The sequence below is a fragment of the Cibotium barometz genome, chromosome 18, assembly GCF_041138505.1.
Source record: "Cibotium barometz isolate CiBa-2024 chromosome 18, ASM4113850v1, whole genome shotgun sequence".
NCBI lineage: Eukaryota > Viridiplantae > Streptophyta > Polypodiopsida > Cyatheales > Cibotiaceae > Cibotium > Cibotium barometz.
The window spans coordinates 1,488,950-1,512,673 of NC_141063.1; the positions used below are offsets into that span (position 1 = coordinate 1,488,950).

The 23,724-nt window shown below is 41.9% G+C and overlaps 1 protein-coding gene across 1 annotated transcript; it reads left to right on the forward strand.

Annotated features, from left to right (window-relative positions):
* Positions 1-18,667: 18,667 nt before the first annotated feature.
* LOC147628814 (uncharacterized) lies at positions 18,668-22,656 on the forward strand. The gene is made up of 2 exons (XM_086811971.1): positions 18,668-21,654; positions 21,735-22,656. The coding sequence occupies exons 1-2, from the start codon at positions 18,840-18,842 to the stop codon at positions 22,166-22,168; spliced, it is 3,249 nt and encodes a 1,082-aa protein (XP_086668097.1). The 5' UTR covers positions 18,668-18,839; the 3' UTR covers positions 22,169-22,656.
* The last annotated feature ends 1,068 nt before the right edge of the window (positions 22,657-23,724 follow it).

The window sequence follows — 23,724 nt, forward strand, 5'->3', positions numbered from 1 at the left end:
TCGATTTAAATGGTGAGCTTCCAGTACGGTGGATGAGGGACCAAGGAACCGGCCTATGAGTGAAGCACTAGGTGACCTATGAATGATCATAGAGAGTGCTGACCATACGGTGCTCGGGCTCTGGGTCGCCGAAGATACCCATGCGTGCATCGAGGAAGATATTGGAATAAGGAGTAAGAGTTGTTTTTTGAATTCAGGTATGGATCTGGTTGATTGACCTTGTTGGTCCTCAACGGATGAGTACATGGATCTTTTATATGGATCTGTTGGTTGATCTTGCTGATCTTCAATGGAGAGTCCATATGGATTTTTATAAGTGAATATGTTTCCGAGTACTATGAGCTAGGAACTATTGAATAGGCCCCTGAGTGGACAGGTGGCAAGCGTTCTGGTTGCCAATGATGCCATAGGTACACCGATGAAGGAATGATTGGAAACTAGAATTCAACCGGATATTTTGGAGGATTATGATTAGTGATACTATGATTTCATTAAAAGATTGTTTTAAAGTTAGCTGAATCTGTGAAACAGGCAATTTCATATTGGGTGTGTAAGTGGTGTGACTATCTTGAAGTTTGCATGAAGCGGAATGATGGATCCCTAAAATGAGACTCAATTTCAGTTCAGTGATACTATGATTTCATTAAAAGCTTGTTTTAAAGTTAGCTGAATCTATGAAACACGCAATTTCATATTGGGTATGTAAGTGGTGTGACTATCTTGAAGTTTGCATGAAACGCCGGCTAGGGGGCCTGGGAACTCTTTTCCCTAGTACCCGAGACAAAACATAACCAAATTCCTAAACGAATTCTATCACTTCAGTGGTTGGTGGGGGGCGGTTGGCTAACCAATGGGACTGGATGAGGTTAGGCTGGAGTGATGGATCCCTAAAATGAGACTCAATTCTGTTATGGCATGATTACATGAAGTAAATCTCGGACAGTCCTTGTTCTATGGAAAAGAATCAACAGCTGTGCCTCTCGATGAGGAAAAAAGCGTTGGTCTCTATGATCCAAATGCAAGTCTTTTCCTTGACCTGACCATGTGACTTACGGGTTCGATCGGATCAGTTTGGTTAGTGATGACCTTGACTACGTTAGAATAAAAATATCCTGGAGGAATCGCCCGTGCTTTCTGGGCAAGGGAAGTTTTTTCGGGTTCGGTTTTGGAAGAACCGAGGGATTAGTCTCTTGTCCGGATATTTGTGGGCGAGGCCCCGATGAGTGAGAGGCTCTGTCTCGTGCAAGAAGTGCTACTTCCGCTACTAGCACCCCCGAATTCATTGTGCGGAGGGGGCAGGGATCTTTCACTTCCGGTATGGTGGATGAGGGACCAAGGAAGCGGCCTATGAGTGAAGTGTTAGGTGACCTGCGAAGGAGCCTAGAGGGTGCTGACCATACGGTGCTCGGGCTCTAGGTCACCAAAGATACCCACGCGTGCATTGGGGAAGAAAATGGAACAAGGTGTTAGAGTTGTTTTCTGAACTCGGGCATGGATCTGGTTGATTGTCCTTGCTGGTCCTCAACGGATGAGTCCATGGCTCTTTTATATGGTTGATCTTGCTGATCTTCAACAGAGAGTCCATCTAGATTTTCTTAAGTGGATATATTTTCTGGTACTATGAGCTAGAAACTATTGAAAAGGCCCCTGAGTGAACAGGTGGTGAGCGTTCTGGTTGCCAATGATGCCATAGGTACACTGATGAAGGAATGATTGGAAATTAGAATTCAATTGGATATTTTGGAGGATTATGATCAGTGATACTATGGTTTCATTAAAATATTGATTGAAAGATAGTTGAATCTGTGAAAAAGGCAATTTCGTATTCGGTGTGTAAGTGGTGTGACTATCTTGAACTTTGCTTGAAGCACCGGCTAGGGGGCTTGGGAACTCTTTTCCCTAGTACCCCAGGCAAAACATAACTAAATTCCTAAAAGGATCCTATCACTATCGTGGTTGGGATTGGAGGCTAGACTAATGGATCCCTAAAATGAGACTCAATTCTGTTAAGTTACGATAGTTGAAGTAAATCCCGGATAACCCTTGTTTTATGAAAAAGAATCAACGGTTGTGCCTCTCGATGAGGAAAAGTGCAAGTCTTTTCTTTGATCTGACCATGTGACTTACGGGTTCAATCGGATCAATTTGGTTAGTGATGACCTTGACTACGTTAGAATAAAAATATCCTGGAGGAATCGCGTATGCTTTTTGGGCGAGGGAAGTTTTTTCGGGTTTGGTTTTGGAAGAATCGATCTAATGGAATTTTCGATCTAATGGACCATTATTGTGTTAAGGATATGAATGATATGTTCTGAATAAATGATTATCTGATAATGAGTTCTATATGAAGGAATCTTTATCCCAAGATGCTGTTGGGTTGACCAGACTATAAGGAACCCTAGAATCAGTAACTGTGAGATGAGGATATCTCGCGTTTTTTAAGTGGGGTAGGATGTAAGATTCCTCCCTCCAGCTTTTGAGGTGTATAGGTGTACAGGTGTAAGAACCTCCCTCCAGCTTTTGAGGTGTACAGGTGTAAGAACCTCCCCTTCTGATCTTGTAATTATTCCCCTCTCTGCAATAGAAGAAAGATCCTATTTTACCCTGTTTTGGCTTGGAGAGAGAAAATGTCTAGAGAGAGGTAATCCAAAATTGAGATATTTTTGGATATAAAAATCCTCCTAGTGTCTAAAATGGTTTCCCCTGAAACAAAAATTCAAAAATCTCTATTTGAGCTTCCTTCATTCTCCATTGTTGCTCTGTTTTGCTCTTATGCCTCTCTAGTTAGCATTCCTGACCCTAGTTAGTTTGTGCTTTCTTTTTTAGCTTCTTTTGGCCAGTTTATCCTACAGATTGTGCGTGACTTAACATATAATAGCCTCTATCTCTCAACTACTCCCTAGTGGGCATGCTGTTCCCCAGAAGGATCACCAAAAGTGTCGGTGTACACTTGCGCGGTTTCAGACCACCTAGTTGGCTCCAGAGAGGAGACACAACTAATACAAGTGTGTCCAACAACATAAGCCAACGCTAGTGCATTGCACCACTAATCTACCTAGGCTAAGGGAGTTAGTTGTGATAGGGCCACAGCATTAGGGGGAACTTGAACATAAAAAGGGCCTTGTAAGGATCCCTAATTTTAAGGAATTAAGACTAATTTTATTGAGGCTTAAGGAGACAAACCTCATAATGATGCCTACTTTTGGCCCTAAAAGTAGGGGATCTCTCTAGTTTTCCCTCTCTAGGATTCACTCTAGGATTCTCTTTCTAGCCGCTAAAACTCTCGAAACATCATCAATCTCGTCCATATAGGGACTCCAAAAATATTTTTTAATTACAATTCAAAGTAATTGTCTCAAAATAACTTTCAATCACATTTAATGCACTTTCATTGCGTTTCTGAAGTTCCCTCTAAATTTTATATCAACAGTCATTTAAAAGACAATCTTGTTTAATACACTTTCATTGCGTTTTTGAAGTTCCCACAAATTCTAAATCAAGTCATTAAAAGACAAGGAAAACTTACGTTTTTTTATTTAAAAGTTTAATTTAAATTTAAATTTTTGGATAGGCTAGCAATTTAAAAATTACATTTTATAGCAAACCCACCTAAAAATTGTTTTCTTCATTGATTACTATCACATCTCCTCTCTGTCTGACTCAACAACTAAAAGATTCTCTCTATCTATCTATCTCTCTCTCTCTCTCTCTCTCTCTCTCTCTCTCTCTCTCTCCCTCCCTTCTCTCTTTGTAGTAGGTCTCTCTTTCAAGCTTCTCTTTGGGATCCAAGCTATCTACCATCTTCCTGTTGAAATATACAAGTGAATAGGGTGTGTGCGGGAACAAGCCCTTGGCAAAAGGCTGTAAAAGAGAATTTGTAAATGTGAGAGAACCTGTGAAAAGGTGAGAAGTATCTACTAGGAGAGAATAAAGGTAGCATGAGGAGATTTAGGAGGTGTGGAGATATTCTGGGGGAGAGGTGGAGAGAATCAAGCAAAAGAGGCGGAGTGAATCAAGGAGAGATCAGTGGGATTAGATGCTTGGATGTAAACTCTATAAATTGAGGCATGGCCTAATGAGAATTTGTTGGTTTTTGATTATCCATGCCTACATTAAGCTATCAATAAATTGCTCACTTATTGTCTAATCTCTTTGTTTGATATTGATTCTAGCATTTGATCCACCATAGCTCATCACATTGCTATAATTTTAACATGGTATTAGAGCCTAGCCTAGAATCCATCAATTTGTGAGCCCATTATCTTGCTAGTCACCTGGCTAATTAGGATTAGATGCTTGGATGTAAAATTAATAAATTGAGGCATTGGCCTAATGAGAATTTGCTGGTTTTTGATTATCCATGCCTACATTAAGCTATCAGTAAATTGCTCACTAATCACATCTTAATTACCGTCTAATCTCTTTGTTTGATATTGATTCTAGCATTTGATCCACCATAGCTCATCACATTGCTGTAATTTTAATATGGTATCAGAGCCTAGCCTAGAATCCATCAATCTGTGAGCCCATTATCTTGCTAATCACCTAGCTAATTAAGATTAGTAGATAATTAGTTTTTACCTCTTTTCGACTAGCCCACTGTACCCCCAGCCAATGGAGGGGCTTGATCTCCCTCCACCAGGAGTAACATTAGCTCAAGCCCTTGTAGCCATACATAGCTATCTCACTTGTGCTCTAGCCAAGCGAATCAGCGCAGCAAACCGCCAAGAAAGGCTCACGTTTTTTGCTAATCTGCAGGCACCATTTTTTCTGAGGAAAAATGATATATCTTTTTCTCCAGCTGCAATGGGTCTAATTCCTCTTGGCCCTAGGGGTTTTCAAGGTGCTCTACAAGCTGGTGAAGACAGAATTTTATTTGATCAAGTCTACAGTGAGATCCAAGCTCTTTATCAAATCTGCAGGTGACTTTGGTAAAACAGAGATTAAGCATTCAATGTTTGGTCAAATCTTGTGTTTCTTGGCTTAATCCTCTACTAGACTAATTGCTATTGATGGTCTTGAAAGGATTTGAGCTTATTTGAACTCTAAGGCCTCAGATCTGGACTCCCCGCATACTCTGTTTTTTGCACACAAAATAGAGGATTAATTTACTAATCACAGTGATTAATCAATACTAATCACTATTTTTTGGTACAATTGAGGGTTCAAATTAACCACTAGGTATCTGATACAAATCCCTATAACTTCAGATTGCAATTTGGAGATGGTTTGATACCCCAATCATTTCATACAAATTGGTTACCCTTGATTCAATGTAATTTTTGGTAAAATTATGGTGGTGATAAATTTATGGTAATCATTATTTTGCATTTAACCCTTGGTTAATGCCTACAAATCACACTCAAATTCAAAATTATTCATAGCCAGAGTTGCATTTGGGAATGTGCATAAGAATGAATGCTATATGCATTATGTATTGGGCACATCACATCATTGTAAAAATGGGATCAGACACTACCCTTGTCCTGAATAAGACAAGAGGCAAGACTTCCCGCATAGATTTGGGTTTGCATTACATAATGACACAAGATAAACATCAAACGCCCAAAAGAACTGTCAACAAAACATTAAAACATGTTGCTCACATGGAGCAAGAACTGACGGACAAGCTCATGGCCCCAGTCATGAAAGAAGAAGAACATCTCTTTCCAAGAGGAGGATCCACACCGAGAAGAAGAGCTAGAGGAAGCATTGAAGGAAGACATGGATGCGTGAAGAGAAGCTGCCACAACAAGAAGACTGAAAGAAGAGGAAGACATGGACGTGTGAAGAGAAGCTGCCATGACAAGAAGACTGAAGACAAGAGAAGATGTGAGGCTCCAGGAAGTGAGGAGCCATGTGAAAATCTCAGAGAGAGAGAGAGAGAGAGAGAGAGAGAGAGAGAGAGAGAGAGAGAGAGAGAGAGAGAGAGAGACCCCACAACCCAATGTAACCTGCCCCTACAGGGTAAAACCACCTTTGAGCCATCGATGATGTAGGCCATGTGGTAGATGTATGTATGAGCACTTTAGTCAAGGTCACGGGCACTTGTAGTAGCCTTGGACACATAGAGAGAGAGAGAGTGTCCAAGGACTATGAGTTTAGGGACTTGAGCCACTAGTCGCGGACTATCAAGTAAGAAGGAAACTTGGTAGAGGGACGAGGTGTGCTATGATTGTTCACTTGAGGGGAGGTGTGCTAGGCAGTGGTCGTCGCGGACTATCAAGTAAGAGGGAAACTTTGTATAGGGTCCAAGTGTGCTAGGAGTATTCACTTGAGGGGAGGTGTTAAAATATACAAGTGAATAGGGTAAGTGCGGGAACAAGCCCTTGGTAAGAGGCTATAAAAGAGAATCTGTAAATGTGAGAGAACCTATGAAAAGGTGAGAAGTATCTACTAGGAGAGAATAAAGGGTAGCATGAGGAGATTTAGGAGGTGTGGAGATATTCAGGGAGAGGTGGAGAGAATCAATCAAAAGAGGTGGAGTGAATCAAGGAGAGAATCAATCAAAAGAGGTGGAGTGAATCAAGGAGAGATCAGTGGGATTAGATGCTTGGATATAAACTCTATAAATTGAGGCATTGGCCTAATGAGAATTTGCTGGTTTTTAATTATCCATGTCTACATTGAGCTATCAGTTAATTGCTCACTAATCATATATTAATTATCATCTAATCTCTTTGTTAATGATGTTCATTCTAGCATTTGATCCACCATATCTCATCACATTGCTGTAATTTTAACACTTCCATTGTGTCTACTATGGCACTCACATAAATAACAAACACCTCAAATTCATCACGAGTGAGGAAGGTAGACTTGCATATTCGCATCTTGAATGAATATTCGCATCTTGAATGAATATGCACCTATTAGAAAAGAACGTCTAAACGCATGGGAGAAGCAAGAAAGAAGACAGTAGGGTCATTGTAATGTGGATCTTTGGGTTGATGGGTATTTATATCCTAATGATCCTTCTTCAAATTTCTCTCCACCTTTCACAAACCTATCCTCATTCATTCATTTTGTTGGAGAGGGTGAGAATGGGCTCCTTGGATATTGCAAACGCTTAAGTAAGTATATGTGATGCATGGAAGGTTCAATTTCTAAACTCACAAATTCATAGCTTGCAAGTCACTTTGAGTAGCGTGCAACAAGCTCTCAAAATTACACAAAATAATATTTAACACTACAGAGAGAGGACAAAGAGAAAGAGGACCACATCCTCAAGTTATAGGATACAATCTCGCATATGAAGAGCACACCCATGGGAGCTAGAGAGCGAAAGAGGACAATGAACAACATTCAGACACTTGCAATTGGTGGTGGTGCTCTCAAGTGAAGAATTCATGCAGCAAGGTTTGTTTGATTTCTGGTTATAAGTTATTCTTATTAGAGTGTATCTATTGTTTAATTTTTTTCATTAACTGTTAATTCATTATATAATATTGCTGCTATAAGTAATCTTTGTTAGTTCATTACAGGACCTTTCTTTTTAAAGATGCGTGTGGTGATAATGGTCCTCAAGATATTGGAGATATATTATGTAGCTGCGTGAGAAAACATGACATTCTTTCCATAGTTCGAGATCCACGCTACAAGAAGGTACGACAAATACTTGCAAATGAGATAATGAAAGATATAACTAAAATTTTAGGCATTGAGGAAGTCCAGAATGCATGCGATGAAGTGGGCATAAGCACAAAAGGATACCAGGCTCTCCATCAATTACTGCAAGATACACTTTGCAAAAAAGGCATCACACGAAATATTTTTCCTACCCCAAGAAGATTAAGATTAGTAAAGACTCGGGGGGTCCACCACTAAGAAATCATATGTATCACGTGCGTTCAAGGGATAATAAAAAACCCCCTCTACCTACATGCTATCAACTAATAAAATTACCCCTCTTTCTTAAGGAACCTACGGGTTTTTTTCAAAAGTGTAATAAAAAACCCCCTCTTGTAGATGTAATCCTGTAGGTTTTGTCAATTAAAAAAACCCTCCTGATGAACTCACATGCTACACTTACATTTTTTTAGGTGCACCCCCCGGGAGTAAAGAGGACATGCAATAAAGATGTGCAACGTAAGATTGGAGAGTACCACGATGTCAATGATGTGCAGACCATTAGAGCTTGGGAAAAAAAGCGAGGCAACAATGGTAATATTGTGGTTCCTTTTACAACGAGTTCAACAATATATTTGTTGATCTACAATGTCTTCAGAAAGTTATGATCTTATTGTATGGATTACCTAATAATTGTAAGTAACTTTTATCTCTTGCAAAGTAGTTAAAAAAGTATTTAATTTTGTTTGTCATGCAAGGTGACAAAGTTAGCTTTGTGTTGAAAATGGATGAGTGTCAGATTGTGAAAGGAAAGAGGATAGAGTGAATGAGTATCACACTCATGAATGTGGCTATGGCATATGCAAAAAGTTCAGAGTTTTCGTCTTTTCTCAGTGAAGATACATTTGAGGGAAATACTGAGATCAACCAAAATCCTGATAGGGAGAGGATTTGCAAGCTAGACCTTCCCTCATATAGTGTCCAATCTGAGAAAGAGATATAGTGGCTTGGGGAATTTGAAGTACCAAAAGAGACACATGAAGTTCTCGCTTGGATGTTTGATAGGATACCCTGGATTACCACTGTCATCAAAGCACAGATTAAGGGAGAAAAACTTGAGGTAGAGGGCAAGGGCACTTATACAATAGATTGGCATTTGGGGGGTGACCTGAAGACAATAAAGTGCTTGCTTGGGTGTCCAGAAGGTGCCAACACCCCAAATCCTTGTCCGTGGTGCATGAGAATGGTGAGAGAAGACAAACAAAAGTTGGAAAAGAAGAGGATGTTTGAGAATCAAGATATTGAGCACGACCCCATGGACGATGCTGGCAACTGGGTTGGAGGTGTCTTGTCTGCCAACATGCTAGCTGTGCCAAACAGGCATTTGAGAGACCAGAATGGAATCCTATAATTCCATTTGACCTGAAGAATGTCCACTTCTGTACACTGCATGCATTCATGCGTGTGTTTGACCATTTGCTCAAGTGTCACATAGATTATGCATTTACCATGCAAGGTAAAGAACGACAAGAAGAAGCTCTTCATAAAGTAGTGCAACTACTCAACTCAATTGGGTGCCATGGTGGCAATGTGCAGATTACTGTTAACAAAAAGACATCTGGCATGAATCATGAGGTTGCACAACAAGTTTCCATGAGTGGAAATAAAGCAAGACGTTTTTTGGAGAAGCCAAAAAATGCCAAGGACTCAACCAAGCCTTGGAACTTGTGGAAGGATTTATGCAAACGTACAAATTTCACTGCACCAAATCAAGCCTTGTAATTCTACGAGAAGGTTTGGTCAGACTTTAATAAGATGGTGAAACTTTTGACCAAAAGCAGGACAACCACAAGGAGCAACAGCGATTGACGTCCAATTTTGTCATGCTGCCTAGGCTACCGTCCTTCCTAATTAATGGGAAGTATTACCTCCTCCTCTCCCACATTCAAAAACTCTACAATTTTAGGGAGGATTACTGTCTTGCTATAATAGCAGACGGTTGTGAAGCTACATCCAGTGTTCTCGATGTAGAGAATGAGCATAACGATGAATTTCTCGCATTGGACACAGAAGTGATAGAAAACTTCTTAGAGGCCCCAGAAGCAATGTCCTTGTGCTTTAAAAAAGCCAAGGAGAATGAAGCTTCTCTTCCTTCAGAGGAAGAATTTCAAGCCCTTCAATAGGATATGGGCATTTCTGAGTTTGGTAAGGAACTTGTTCCCGAACTTGACCAAGAAAATGAAGAGGGATCCATCAACCTTTGGGATGCAGTGAAGTTGGAGGAGGATGAGAACCAGAAGGTAAATTATTTCTTCTGCTACCTAAAATAATTATTTCTTTAGTTTGTCGGGTTTAATTCTTATTGCTTCAGTCTGTTTGAATTATTTCTTACTTTAGTTTGTTCCCTCTTGGTTCTTTGTCAATGTAGATAGAGCTTGACGACGCCGATGGATGAGCATAAAGAATGTGCTACAAAAAAATTAAGAGAGTCAGTAGTTATTCATACTCGTTTCTTAATATCCAGCAGGAAGGAGAAAATGTGTTTACCATGTAGTGCGTAATGTTGGTTTCACCCCATGTATCAACCATGGACTTCGTAAAATTAGAAAGCTCATCTTTAAATTTTTCTTCTCTGCAGAATGAGCACTTGAAATAAAGGATTGTTCTGATTTATCAGTCCTTCCTTTGAGCTCCTCTTTTGTGTAATCCTCCTTATTAGCATGAAGAAAAAGATAGTCAACAAACCCAAAATGATATTCTAGCAACCTGCATTTCTTGCCATGCACTGGTGGGCACATGTCAACACAAATCTTGATACGTTGATCATCTGAGTAAGTGTCCCACCTCTTTGACATGCTTGAATTCTGAGATGACGAGGTGACTGTGAGGCTTGACATGTGGACATACGTAATGGACCCATAAGAGACGGTCCCTCCGCCGACCAGCCTGCAATAGTCTGTCCACTCTCCCTCCAGGGATGTCCTTGCCATGTCCTTGATAATATCCTCCAGACTGAAAGGAACGTTGAACATAGGCTCTACATGGCAAAGGGATTTCTCCTGCCCAGCCCTCCTCAGCAGATCAAAGAGATGCTCTATGGCACTAGGCTCGTCCTAAAGCTCCTCCAGCAATAAATCATCCACATCATCTGTAGCATTGTACAACTGAGAACCCTTAACCTCCATCGCTTCTCTAATCTGGGGAAGATGAGGAGTAGTCAGAAGAAATGGACATGAATTAGAGCCTTTCTTAAGTAACTGGAGAAGCGACAACTGTTAGTAATAGGAATGAAGTCAATATTAGGTAATTTGGGAAAAATCTCACATTTTGGGAATCAATTACTCCATATAGTTTTGGACATATCTTAAGCATACTAACTCCAAATTTGTCAGAGATCATAGATTTAGATTCTACTCTTCAAGATCTTTCCGATGATATGTCACATGAGGGGGTTTTGACAAACTTTTGGACAAGTTCACCATGCTCCCATTTTTCAAATGGGAATGGGATTTTTCCCAAATTATCTAGTATGGTGTTAATGGGATAATTCCAGTAAATAATCCAAATGAATAATAAGATATTAATAAGATATTCTACCACTTCTCCCATATTTTCCACCCTCCCTGCCAAAAAGGCTCGAAACACCAGTTCCATTGATAATTCCATCGATTACCCATTGATCAAAAAATACGACTAGCTTACTTAGAAAGACATTGTAGTAATAATCGATGTAACCACGATTTAGTGACCAACCTTGAATGAAATGTTCGGGTAGAATCTGTTCACCATGCGATAAGGGGAAAGCAACGACGTCGAGATGCACCTATCGCACCGTGGATGGTATGGCCCTGAATGACTCGCACCGTGGATGCACCGTGGACAGTATGGAAAGCGAGAAAATTTCGAGTGCAAAGAAAAGCAGAAAAAAAACTCGCACCATATTTATATAGGTCAAATAATAGGGCTGACATCACATGATTGAGGATCGAATGCCACATGTCGAAGGGCTTATATCATCGTCGATTCACGAATTGCCACGTGTAGGGTTGATGCAGTCAACGCATGATTGCGTTTTGCTCTATAAAAAGGAGGAATATTTTCTTTTCCATGGTTTTTTTCACGATTTTTTCCAATTGTGTTTCTCCACACTTTGCTCGTGCAGCTCACTCAATCGATCCATCCCAGCCCTTGTTTCAAGCGCTTGTAAGTTTTTCTCTCTCTGCTCCTTTTCCTAAGTTTTTCTCTCTTTTCTCCTTTTCTTTCGCTGATTTCGTTCATGGTGCGACATGGCTATTCTCCATGTGAAATCGAATCGACATATCGCTCTATGGATGGTTGGGTGAATTTTATTGATAAGAGATTTTGTTCATGGTGCGATATATCTATTCTCCATGTTTTCAAATTGAAATATCGCTCCGTGGTGGACGGGTCTGAAAATTTTATATAAGTTCTTGTTTCGTTCACCGTGCGATATATTTATTCTCCATATTTTCGAATTGGAATATCGCTTCGTGGAAGGGTCTTAAAATTTTATTTATAAGTTCTTGTTTCGTTCACTGTGCTATCTATTCTCCATATTTTCAAATTGGAATATCGCTCCGTGGGGATGGGTCTGAAAATTTTATTTGTAAGTTCTTGTTTCGTTCACCGTGCGAAAAGAACGTTGGTCCAGATTTGGATTCCCCTTATCGCGTGGTGGATGGTGGTCATGTGACTTGTCTAATTACTCTTCCTTCTCTTTTTTAGTGCTATAATGGCACGCACAAAACAGACTGTCAGGAGAGCTTCAGTGCCAGAGCCAGATCGAGCGCCCGATCCATCGTCGAATCCAGTTCTAGTTCCAGATATTCGAGAGAAAAGAGACCGTCAGGACGTCTTAAGTGAACCTATGCTTCCTGATGTCAAACCCAGCACGAGCAGGAACATTTCAAAGGCCAGGGTCGCTTTGCAGAGGCAAATAAAAATGTTTGCGGATATAAAGAAGGCGCAGGCGGCTGTCAATCTTCTCATCTCCAAAGCTCCTTTCTTGAGGATTGTCAAATCGATAAGTGACAGAATAAAGTGGAAAGGTTACTTTAAATGGCAGAGTAGCACCGTCGCATGTCTTCAAGAGTCATGCGATGACTTCCTTATAGACTTATTATTTAATGATAGTAACATTTGTACTGCCCATGCCAGGAGGGTCACACTAATGGACAAGGACATGACATTAGTAAGCAGAGTTAGGTATAGGTATGATAAGTTCATGTGACCTCTACCATTCAGGGATAGGAAGGCAGCAGAAATCCTCTCCATTCCTCTTGCTTTGAAGTGGAACAGGGCTTCTGACAAGGTGGTTATTGAAGAGGTGACAATAGTAGGTCCACAAGGGCTTAAGAGGCTTGTAAAGGGGGCAGATCTAAAAGGAAAGGAGACATTAGAAGAGAATGTCGATAGGGATGATTTGGCAAAAAACCTTCTAAAGTTAGAGGAAGAGAATAATGACAGACTTAAGGCAGTGCCTGGTCCGATTATATGCAATGTCTCATACAATGCCGGACGAGCAAGAGGATTACCTCCATGCGACCCAACGGATGTTTATATGCTCGTTGAAAAGAATAGAGAGATCAATGACAGTATTGTGGTTACTTGTTTAAGGTGTGTACTCTTTGCCTTTTTTTTGAATGCTTTCTTATTTTGATTTCTTTTTTCCTTTCCTAATGTTTTTAATTCAATCTGTAGGTATTGTTGAAAGAGCTTTTGCCAGACCAGGCAAATCAAGTATATATTTGTGATCCTTTGGTATCAACTATCCTGATTGACCCGTCGAGGTCTGACGAGGACCTTGCTCCTTATTTCTAGGGAGTTAGTCCAGGTACCTGCTTTGTTGTGCTGCCATATATAGAGAAGTATGCATTTTCTTTGGATTTCAAGCTATTGATGGAATTTAAGTTATTATTTGTCTATGTTAGGTTTCTTATATTTTTTGTTTACTTTCTCAATTTCAGAGGGCACTGGTCTACTTGAAATGCCGAGCGGACAATTTTTATGAATAGCCTTCTCGGAATGCACGGCAGTCTAAATTGTAAGTCATTATACTTTATATCGTTTCCTTCTTGCTTCCTAATTGTTGATTGTAAGTCATTCTTTATATCGTTGACTGTAGGGCATGTAAGAGGGCAATTGCATTGATTGAAACTCTATGTCCTTAATTGAAAAAGGATATAGAGTGGAAATTTCTCAACCAACCCGTTCCTATGCAAAAGGATTCGCACTCTTGTGGCTGGCACGTAGTCGCAAATTTTTGGAAGTTCCTCCTTTCCAAGTACACATTTTGAGAGCTGTGTAAGTTTCTTGTGTCACTGTAATATAATTTCTCTATGTTCATTTCATGAGAGATCTCGCATTATTCTAATTGACTTTTATGTTGTTGTGTAGTCTGTTCTCTCTCAAACAAGTTCTGGCTGCGGAGTGTGCGGGCAAAGGCAATAAACATTATCCTCAATAATGCAATTACGCTTGATGACCCTGACTCGCCACTTCCACCAGTTGGCTAGCACTAGTGCATCATAGAAGAGAAATAAGATGCCGTTTCATTCCCCTATTTAGCATTTCAGCTTTAAACAAGGAGTCCCTGAGAAGGGAAGCAAGGGCAAGGCGACAAAGAGAAAGCTTCCATTTGTAGTAGGCAAGGGCAAGGACAAGGCAAGCAAGGTGCCAACAAAGGAGGAGGCCAAGGTGCCGAAGGCTGAGTCAAAGGAGGAGGCCAAGGTTGAGTTAAAGGAGGCCAAGGCTGAGTTAAAGGAGGAGGCCAAGGCTGAGAGGCTATAGAGCTCGAAACCGCTTAGAGGCATTTTGTATGTCTAGAGACAACGTTGTAAAGATTCTGTATTTTTATTGAGCTCAGCTCATATTTGTATAAACATTCTATATTTTTATTGAGCCCTACTCATTATTGTATTTTGTGAGTATTGTGCTTTGCCATAATAAAATAGATTGTTAAGAATTTTTATTCTCATAACTTATCTTTGGTTGAATTTTAAAGACGTTTGCTTCAAAATCGTTATGAGTACTTTGTAGAGTAGACACATGTCCATGTAGAAATTTTTCATCACATTAGTCATTGCTAAGATATAACAGTTCACTACAAGTCTTACAATGACTTCTATTGGGCCTAAGTCCATTGATTTAAGACCTTTCTAATTCTGCACGACAGACTTTTCCTCTGTCTTCTTCCCTGGATTGTTCATCTGAAGAATTCTTTGATGCACCTCTTTGGCTTCATCTATCAGTTTGTCTACATCTTCAAGGTCTTTTTTGAAGCTTTCAGATATGTGGATAGGTTGGTCATCTGTATCCCCAACAACAGAGGAACAGGAGTCATCATCAGAAGAAACAACTAAAATAGCTGGCCTAGCAACCTTGCTAGGAACAGTCCTCTCATTAGAAGAATTTGCATCCATGGGCGGCTTTTGTATAGAGCTTATAAGTTGTAAGATATTATGTTCTCAATTCCCTTATGGACTGGTCTTTATATACTATTTTGGATGGACTCCGAAACCATCGACATAAAAAAACCATGTGCTGTAAATCTGTGTGCCACTAAACCATTTTGGAATAGGAACCCTAGTACCTACACTGAGCTGACCATTATTGTGCACATACAAGATAGCTTTAGAGTAAATTTGTTGATTTATAACTTTAATATAAAAATCTAAATTCATAGTTGTTACAAGACAAAAATTCATTGCTCAGTACACTTTTTTGAGGGCAAGGACTTTACAAAATTAACATACTTGAAGTAGCTTCAAAATTCACAAAATTCAAAATCCCCCATTAGTTGAGCGACATACCATCAACATCCCAATCGGGATCTACCAAGGTCTTTGGCTCTTGTCATTTTCGAATCTTCCTCTATTGTTCACCTTGAATTGTGCTCTGCTAATATCCTCACCTCTCACGATATTGAGGTTCTCTCTAATATTTAGGAGGCTCCAATGTCTACTTGCACCTACCACTTCCACTGCACCACTGGGCAACAGAATGCATATATCTAAGAAGAAGAGGAAAAAGGAGGGAACACAAAGAATTTCATGTCATTTGAAGTAGATGTCTATGAAATATGGATTAGTGAAAGTGACGTTTCTATAATGACTATTGAAGGACAAGTGAAGGGATATAGGCATTCTATTTACGACAATCAATATGATGGCACACCCAGATTTTAGTCTCAAATCTTTGCATCAAAACTTGGCCACCTAATAATGGGGTGTTGTGACATTGTTAGGAATTCCATGTCATATTGGGTAATTTAAAGTGAAACTTGATCTCATATGGGAAATATGCACAATGAATAGGAAACCTAAATAGCACACATCCATGGTGTCTTGTTTCATGCAATCTCAAGAAAGTCATGGAGAATCCTACTATTTTATCCTTACAAATCCCACAACTCATAGTAACAACACATAGCAAACAATGGTAATTCCATTCATGATTTTGTTAGGCCTAGTTTTAAGCTTTCAATTGAAAATAATTATGTATATTTATTTCGTAATAAAGTAAATTTTAGTTATTTTGATAATATACTTCAAAATAGGTGTAGGCTTCAACATCAAGGTGATAAATTGCAACAATTATAGGCTATTGATTAAAATATGTTATATTAAAAATACATTTTTTGAAGAATGGATACAAACTTTGAATTGATTAGATCAACTTAGCAAACAAACAACAGTGCTATAATCCAATAAGGGATGTAAAAGTTATGTCTCTCACAAGTTGATATTCTCACAAAGAAGCAAAAAAATACCAAAAACGTATTCAATGCACCCCTTTGAATCAAATCCCAAGCCTATCTTTTTGTGAGAATGTGTTTGTAAATTGTGAATATATTATTGGTTAACATGCTTATGTGTATGCATAGTTAGATAATGCATATACATACATGCATGCATGCATATTTGTAAGTCATTAATATATTTTACAAAGCACCAAAACAAACAAATTGCTTTTTTATTTACTACCAACTTGTGCATCTTTCTAATGGCTATGTTTTTTTCCCTCATAAATTTACGTTATGTGCAAGTAGACCACATAAATTTGAGTATTTTATGGATTTATTGTGATAACTATGAGCTGCCTTTTAAAATCCCTAGAGCACTTTTTGGTTGTTGTGTCTCTTTTGGTGACTAGTGCCTCAAAGACTAGTACAAAGTTCACCTTGTATATAAAAGTTGCATATCATTCTCGAATGGCTTACAAAACCTCTTTTTGATGCAAATCCTAATACCACGAATAGATGAGATTTAGTGTGCTTAAAGCGAACAAGTGGCTACCTTTGAGTAGATTGTTTTGGTTTTGTTGATTGCTCTTCTGATTTCAAGATAATATAGCTTAATTGGAGCAAGCACATATGTAACCCCTTTGTGTCTTTCTCTTTTGTAGGTAGGAAAAGTCCCTATTATATTGTAATAGTGCCTTTTCCAAGATGACCATCTTTAGTTTGCTTGGATTATCCCACACTCTTAAGTGGGATTGGAAGTACTCGTGGGGGGGGGGGGGGGGGGGGTGCGTGTGTGTGAATGTGAGAGAGAGAGAGATAGAGACGCAAACCTGAATGTGTGAGAGAGAGAGATAGAGACGCAAACCTTTGCATTGAGGAACAAATAGATTAGGTGGCTTGGCAAGGGTGGAGTTCCATTGTGTAACACCAGCACACCAATACACAAATTAACCGTATCTCTTGGCTACTCCATTACTAAAATATGGACACTTCCAAGATTTATCATTATTGGAAAATTCTTACGAGCGTCTTTGAACCGAAGTAACCACGATGTGGTTGATTCATGGTCAAAGCTCGTCTTACGATCGCGTATAATTTGGAGAATGTAATTCTACCAATCAAAATAATTGTATAAAATGCGCATGATATCAAGCAACGTGCTCATGTGATCGTCATCTTCACTTGAATCTGGGTACATTGTCTTCATACTTAACCTTGCGAACTGTCAGTTGTAGTAGGCGATGCTCTCTCATGAATTCCAGCCCCAACACAGTAGAACATCACACACACACACACACATTTCTTTTCCTTTCCTTCCAATATAATAGTGTGTCGAAGGATGCCATATCTACATCTACATGAGGTATCCATATCCAAGACATAAAAATGGATGTGGGTGCCCATAGTATGATGATGCCAAATTATTATTATTATTATGGTGTTGTGAATTGTCGGATTGGTTGAGCAGATAAGCAATGGGAATGATCGGTGGTGGTGGTAAGTTGATATTCAGAAGAAGAAAAAGTGTGTTTTGAGATTCGCAAGGCGTGCTAAAATTCAGAAGCTAGAGACGAGGGGGTCAATGTCTCTCGAAGTAATTATTGGATCGGGTAGTATCGGAGCACTAGGGCCATGGCAGCTGCATGGGAACTTGTAAGCGTCAACAACCGTCCTTCATTTTTGGATTCCCTTCTGCTTATTATTCAAAAAAGGCTTCTCGCATATTGACTTTAGATTGCCGTATTATTATTGTTATTGCATGCAAGCATGCCTCCTATATAAGTCCTCGCTACCACACCACATATATATAATATGCGGCCCCAGTTCCTACCCACCACCACAACTCTGTCATCGACATGCATGCAAGCGTGAAGTCTAGTTAGTTAGTACATATAGAGGGAGAAAGAAAGAGAGAGAGACACGTATATGATAGGAGGACATAATTTAATTAAAATTTGAGCATACGCCCGTGCGCCTTTTTGGCTCCCACGAACCTTTTTCTTGCAGAGTGAGTGTGGCTAAAGTAGTACTGGGGCTGAAGGTATTTAGTAATAGTTGTTGCCTTGTTTGCCAGGACCATGCTCCTGTAGCTAAGCTGCCTCAACAACAAGGAGCAAGGCAGTAGTAGTACGCTGATTTATTCTTAGTAGCTACAGGAGGCAACAAGCGGAAGGCAGAATCTTTCCAGTGTACTTTTGCATGGGAAGGTGGGACAGCACCCCCCCAGTCCATGTGTGTGTATCATCAGTATGTACATATGTTGGGCAAGGGTGCCATGGCAGCACGCAAAAAAAGAAAAAGAAAAGTAATCCAATCCTCTACGGTCTACCTACTCCCTACCTTCTTTACACACTTTCCTTCCTTTCACAAGCTACGATCTTTCTCCAAGCAAAGCACTGAGAGCACTAGTAGGCTTAAAATATGCTTCTTCATCTCCGACGACGTCGTGGTGCTGCTCTGCTTATTCGACTCTTGCCTAATTCTGGCCCCGTCAGTTCAATCCAATATGGCACTACCGCGGCCCATCGCTTCGGCCCGTAGCTCGATCTCCGTCGCGTTTGCCCTGGGGCTACTCGTCACTATAATCCTCGGGGTCTTGGCTTTCCAGATCGCGGCTTCTGCTCCCATCGATGACGAAATCGACGCTCTCTTAGTGCTCAAGCAAAGCCTGCAGGACCCAATGGGGCACCTGGATGGCTGGGTGGTGCAGATACAAGATGGCGATCAGCATGGTGCAGGAGACACGGTCAACTACAGCAGCAGTCCTTGCAACTGGAACGGCGTGCTTTGCATGATCAGCAACAGCGGCAACACCAGCATGAGTAGGCGCGGTGATCATCATGAGGTGATTGTGGTGGTAGGTTTGGACCTCTCCCACATGAACCTATCAGGCTCCATCTCGCCAGAAATCGGTCGGCTGCAAAACCTCGTCAGCCTCTCTTTTGCAGTGAACAACTTGACCGGGTTGTTGCCCTCTCAAGTGTGTGACATAGGTGGCAGCTTGCGCTACTTGAACATCTCCAACAACCTGCTGGGCGGCCATTTTCCTGCAAAGAACTTGAGCAAGCTGGAGTCATTAGAGGTGCTGGATGCCTACAACAACAACTTCGAGGGCCCCCTGCCTCTGCAGATAAGCAAGCTCAATCACATGCACCATCTCCACATGGGTGGTAATTTCTTCAACGGCACTATCCCGCCCGAGTATGGCGATATGCAGACCCTTGTTTACTTGGGCTTGTCGGGAAACTCCTTGACGGGGAGGATCCCAGTGGAGCTGGGCAATCTTATCCTCCTGCAGGAACTGTATATAGGATATTACAATCAATTCGACGGAGGCATTCCGGCTTCCCTGGGCTGTCTTACAGAGCTGATGGTTCTGGATGCGGCCCATTGCGGCCTCAACGGAAGCATTCCGCCTCAACTGCTACAGAATCTCACCAAGCTTGAGTCTCTCTTTCTCTACACCAACTCGCTCACAGGTCCCATTCCTCCCGAGATCGGCAGTTTGGTGAGCCTGAGGTTCTTGGACCTGTCCAACAATCGGCTGTCCGGTCGCCTTCCGCAGCAGATGAGCAACCTGGTCAACCTGGAGCTGCTGCATCTTTTCCGGAATCGAATCCGTGGCAAGATCCCCTCCGTCATCGGAGACCTCCCCTCCTTGCAGGTGCTCTTCCTGTGGCAGAACAAGCTGACGGGCAACGTGCCCCAGCAACTCGGCTCCAATGGAAACCTGGTAAGCGTGGACCTCTCTTCCAACTCGCTCACGGGCCTGGTCCCACCCGGCCTCTGCTCTGGAGGTACACTTCAGGAGCTCATTCTCTTCAACAATTACTTCACGGGAGCTATTCCTGATAGCTTAGCCAACTGCACACCGCTGGTGCGCATCCGGTTAGGCCAGAACCACCTCGCTGGACCCATTCCTTCGGGATTGCTGGCGCTCCCTCGGCTGCAGATGATGGAAGTGCCCTCTAATCAACTCAATGGAAGCATTCCCCATGGCATTCCCTTGCACACTCAATTGGGACGCCTAGATTTGTCCGGCAATGAGCTCAGTGGCTCTATACCCGCCAGCATTGGCAATTTGTCTGTGCTTGAAACGCTCCTGTTGAGTGAGAATGCGCTCACCGGCAGCATTCCTCAGGAGGTGAGCAGCTTGAAGCGCCTGTCGAAGCTGGACTGCAGCGGCAATTCTATCGGAGGAGCGATTCCGGCAGAGTTGGGAGGGTGTGTGGACCTCACCTACTTAGACCTCAGCCGCAACCAGCTGGAAGAACACATCCCTGCTGAGCTTCAAAACCTAAGCGTCCTCAATTTTCTCAACCTCTCTAGGAATCATCTGACAGGCAGCATTCCTTCTTCTTTTCAACAAATGCAGACCCTCACATCTGCAGATTTTTCATACAACAATCTGTCGGGCATCATACCGGATGGGGGTCAGTTTGCGGCTTTCAATGCAACCTCCTTCATCGGCAATGCAGCCCTGTGCGGCGCTCAGCTACTGACCCCTTGTAACACTTCTGCCGGCAACCTATCGAGCTATGGCCAAATCCTTCGCAAGGTTCGAAGAGATCCCGCGATCATATACTGGGTTATTGTGGGGGTAATGTCCTCGCTAACATTAGCGGTGCTTCTGGTGGGTGTGTTCTGCAGCCGGCATGCACTCTGTGCATTCATTGGGCAGAATTCTGTGATCCACACTGGTCCGACATGGAAACTAACCGCTTTTCAGAAGCTAGACTTCACGGCAAACCATGTCCTAGCCTGTCTCACAGATGAGAACATCATAGGCAAGGGTGGTTCCGGCACTGTGTACAAGTGTGCAACACCATCAGGATTTGTGGCGGTGAAGAGGCTTCCGTCTAGCTGCTCTAACTACTGCAAAGGTTCAGCTGTAGATCAAGCAGATGTGGGTGGTTCATCGCGAGATGACCATGGTTTCTCTGCTGAGATAGAGACGCTGGGCAAGATCAGGCATAGGAATATAGTGAGGCTGCTGGGCTGCTGTTCGAGCCGGGAGACCAACCTTCTGGTGTATGAGTACATGCCCAACGGCAGCTTGGGTGAGCTGCTACACGGGCCGAGAGGGGGGTCGCTGGATTGGGCCCGGAGGTACAGAATCGCGCTGGAAGCCGCCAATGGGTTGCGTTACCTCCACCACGACTGCTCGTCTCTCATTGTGCACCGAGACGTGAAATCCAACAATATCTTGCTCGACTCCAAATATGAAGCTCATGTGGCCGACTTCGGGCTTGCCAAGGCCCTCAACAATTACCCCGAATCAATGTCATCCGTCGCTGGCTCCTACGGCTACATTGCTCCAGGTACTAGAATATTTAGACGCTTAATTTGGAGTAAATCTAGCTGTGCTTGCAACGGTGCTTATTAACATTCACAATTGCAGAGTATGTTTACACTCTTAAGGTGGACGAGAAGAGCGACATCTACAGCTTCGGGATTGTGCTGCTGGAGCTGCTCACTGGCAGGCGGCCCTTGGAGCCAGAGTATGGTGAGGGCGTGAACATTGCGCAGTGGGTGAGAAAGAGAGTGAAGTCAAAGGAAGGGGTGCTGGAAGTTCTAGATTCACGGCTCGGACCCATCATGCAGCAACAACAGGAGATGGCGCAGCAGGCGATGCTGGTCCTGCGCGTCGCCCTGCACTGCCTCAACGAGCTGCCCGTGCAACGCCCCACCATGCGTGAGGTGGTGCAGATGCTTGCAGATTTTCCCAAGAAAAGCAGCAGGAGTATTAAACTGCTTGCAAATTCGAGCACTGGGAAATCCACAGCAGCACCTGTTTTAGGCTCTGCCAGCCCTCCTGACCTTATCTCCATATGACCAGCTCGTCTTGGCTAGGACTTTTGTCGTCCTAATGTGTATTGAGGCCCAATAATGTCAACTTCCAAGGTTTGTGCAGAATTTGATTTCCAAAGGGAATTATCAGAAGGAATACCTTCACACGCAATGACTTCAACACATAATGTCGTCCTCGACACAAGTCTTAAAATAGATTACAACAAGCAAGTCCCTCATGCAATTGCTCTCTCTTTGGAATCTAGAGAGAAAGCAGCCCGTGGAAATAATTATTTTGGCACCTACTCAAAGATAAAGTATTACGCCTCTTAAGACCGACTTTATCCAGTAAAGCAATGGCTGCACAAGACTCTTCATGATCAGGAAGTCAGCCCACATCTGCGCAGTTGACACATACCCACTTTCAATAAGATCCCTGATGAAGTAGTATTTAAGGTCCACATGCTATGTCTTTTCATGGTGCTTTGGATTTTTTGCCAGGGCAATGCAACGTGACTAATTATTATAGAAAAGTGTGAAGAGAACCAGACGAGATATGCTAATCTCTTACAGTAATCTTTGAAGCCAGATCCCTTCATCTTTGGAAGTAATTGTTGCAGATACATATTTAGCTTCAGTTGTAGACAGAGCAACACTATCTTGCTTGTGAAATTGATTCACTAGATAGAGTGAAAACATAATCGGTGGACTTCACTACAATCTAAGGGAGGGTCTACCGACACTGGCTAATTGACAAAAACACCAATAACAACACAACTCACTAAAAGGATGCCCCTAAGAATGAGTTTTTTTAATAGTTGGTTGTCACTTAGCGACAAAATTAGTGTCGCTAAGTGACAAGATCACTGTCGCTAAAAGCGACGTTTCTAGTGACACTAGTGACTATGCCCATCAAATTTACAAGTGAATTATAATGTAGAGATTGTACTACAAAATTCATTTGTCTACTTCTTGCTTTTTCCTGCAAGCTAGTTGCTTGCGTTTCGCCATGTACCTCATCTATTGCCATAGCTGAAGGCGACTGCTCACACCTCTTCCAAAGCGCCCCCCCCCCCCCCTAGATCATTGACGGCTCTGAAAAGCCCCTGCACTATCACCACCACCTGAGTGGCATCGTAAAGCTGCTGCATGTTGGGGAGATATGTGAGTGGGGTCTATTGTGTGGAGGAGATAGGTATAGGCCATGCTGTTGTAGGAGCCAAAACACGAGGATTAGGCAAAGTGGAAGGAAGAGAGGTAGGCAAATTGGAAGTGAGGGGTAGGAAGCTGGTGGGATGCATGAAAATGGGTGATTGCGGGATAGATGAAGTCTCTGGCACATAGAAGGCAGCGGATATGCCTGAGTGGCTTAATAGCTCAGCCCTGTACTTAAAGTCCAGCCGACACCAAGCCGCTTGTACCTCATACACACTATGTAAATATGGGTGATCCTCTGGTATAGTTGTACTCAAGGATGCCCCTCATTATGCATTAAGCTCATGCATAAGCTCAATGCATTAAGCTCATGCATAGAGCTTAATGCATAAGTTTTGTGCATTAAGCTCATGCATAAGCTCTATGCGTAGACCTTACGCATAAGC

Bases quoted from the DNA above. Each gene is read 5' to 3' on its own strand.
- LOC147628814 (XM_086811971.1), top strand. From the start codon at position 18,840: ATGGCACTACCGCGGCCCATCGCTTCGGCCCGTAGCTCGATCTCCGTC. The intron at 21,655-21,734 runs GTACTAGAATAT...TCACAATTGCAG, and splicing joins CTACGGCTACATTGCTCCAG to AGTATGTTTACACTCTTAAG.